This window comes from Opisthorchis viverrini (assembly GCF_000715545.1).
Source record: "Opisthorchis viverrini unplaced genomic scaffold opera_v5_2066, whole genome shotgun sequence".
Lineage (NCBI taxonomy): Eukaryota > Metazoa > Platyhelminthes > Trematoda > Opisthorchiida > Opisthorchiidae > Opisthorchis > Opisthorchis viverrini.
The window spans coordinates 1-1748 of NW_008754139.1; the positions used below are offsets into that span (position 1 = coordinate 1).

The 1748-nt window shown below is 42.0% G+C and overlaps 1 protein-coding gene across 1 annotated transcript; it reads left to right on the forward strand.

Annotated features, from left to right (window-relative positions):
* Nucleotides 1-1067: 1067 nt before the first annotated feature.
* On the forward strand, nucleotides 1068-1328 carry T265_15930 (hypothetical protein; the record flags this gene model as incomplete). Its single annotated transcript, XM_009179361.1, has 1 exon — nucleotides 1068-1328. A coding segment is annotated over one exon (258 nt), but the record flags the coding sequence as incomplete, so codon positions are not given.
* Nucleotides 1329-1748: the final 420 nt, after the last annotated feature.

Here is a 1748-nt window from a genome sequence, read left to right on the forward strand (position 1 = left end):
CTAAATGTGTGTTGCTTTGCAAAACAAAACAGTTCCCGTGAAATAACCCGCTTTTTAATTATCTGCTGTGGAACACCGTTTTGTCTCTATCCTAATCTTAATTTGAATGACCTGAATAAACCGAGGTGGTCCAAACCCAATTTTTCAGGTTGATTCATAGTTTGTTTGTTACTTTCCAAACGTCGGCCAAACTAACATCACTTTGACGTACAGATATCTCAGTTTTTGAGGCATGGCGGAACACACAAGCAAAGTTATGAACAATGATCCCTTGTTGTGACTGGTCTGAGTATTAAACAGCTGCCGCCCTACATGCTAGTTCAGTGATTCAAACTCGGAACAGCAGCAGTGACCATAAATTTTTGCTACCCGGATAGGTCTTATGGGCAGACGGCCCTTGTTCCACCATCACCAATAGACTGGTGAGTTGGTAAGTCCAGAAGTTTATTGTAGCCCTCTAGAGACAATCTCTGCGAGATTGGGTGGCTATTAACTGACCAGCATTTAAAAGCATTCATGATGTAACTGAAGACGGAAGAAAGAGTCAGGAAAGAACTCGAGTCTCGTCTGCCATTTAGCGTGTGTCATGTGAACAAGACACACCATTTGATTACGACAACCATGAAACGCAACTCGTTGCAACGCCTTATCGTATTAATTCGGGCAAAGTGAGGAAATTTCCAAAGTTAAATGCAGATAATAAACACGTATGGTCAAAATATTGAAAGCTTCAGTTACTCAAAAATGTGCAGGATCGGGATATTGTTGCAGCTGATTATCTAAGTAAGCGATTTTTGCCACGGTCGAAGCTGTTCAAAGTCTTTGGAATGCGTAACTGAAAGGGTTGGACGTGCTAGTTTTCACCGTTTTGTTGCGCTTATACTGCCACTTAAGACAACAGCCCTCTAATGAATTGGTTGATTTTATTTCAAGACAATATCAACAACAACATCCAATCATCTTCAACCTAAGTTGATTCGATTAGAGAACCATTCTGTGCAAAAAAAAACCGACGTTGTACTGAGGATGTTCTCACGAACGCATCTGACATTATTTTTTATTGCCAGGTCAACAGTGGGAGAAGCAAAATCCACTGTTGAAGAAGGAACTTTTCGGTGTATCAAAAGACGTGACAGACGCAGCAAACGCTAACCGGCAACCACAACATAATTTACGGGCTGAGGGTTTGCTGAACGGCGAGGGAATGACCGGCAACAGTTTGGAAGTTAGCGGTGGAAGTCGCCAAGGTAGTTTTCGATCAAGTTTCCGGCGACACGGTGCCAACACCCACGAACCTCGGTCCCGGGAAATCGGGCAGCAGAACACAGACGTACGTTTTGTAGTTTACTGCTTGCCTTAGAAAATCTTTTCATTAGGGTGTTGTACGGAAACATGTCTGAAAAATGCATACACATTAGAAGAAAACCCACTAATTTAGCTTGTGAACATGATGTTGAGAGAAATTCTCAGATTTCGCAGTGTGGTATATCTGCCTTATTTACCACCAACCTCCTGTGTTGCGGTCTTAATCACTATTGTTACCTCGGTAACTAAATCGCTAGGATCGAAAGTTTACAAGCAAGGCCTGTTTAGCACACTGGGGAAGGAAAATTATCACATTAGAATTTGGTAGCTGAAATAACGGAAGGTTTTATCAGTAGTTTCAACTAAACGTAATCGTCTCGGTTAGCAGGTGTGTTTTTGAGCACCTACATGTGTTGGAGAATAAGACGGATATGGGCTGTGAA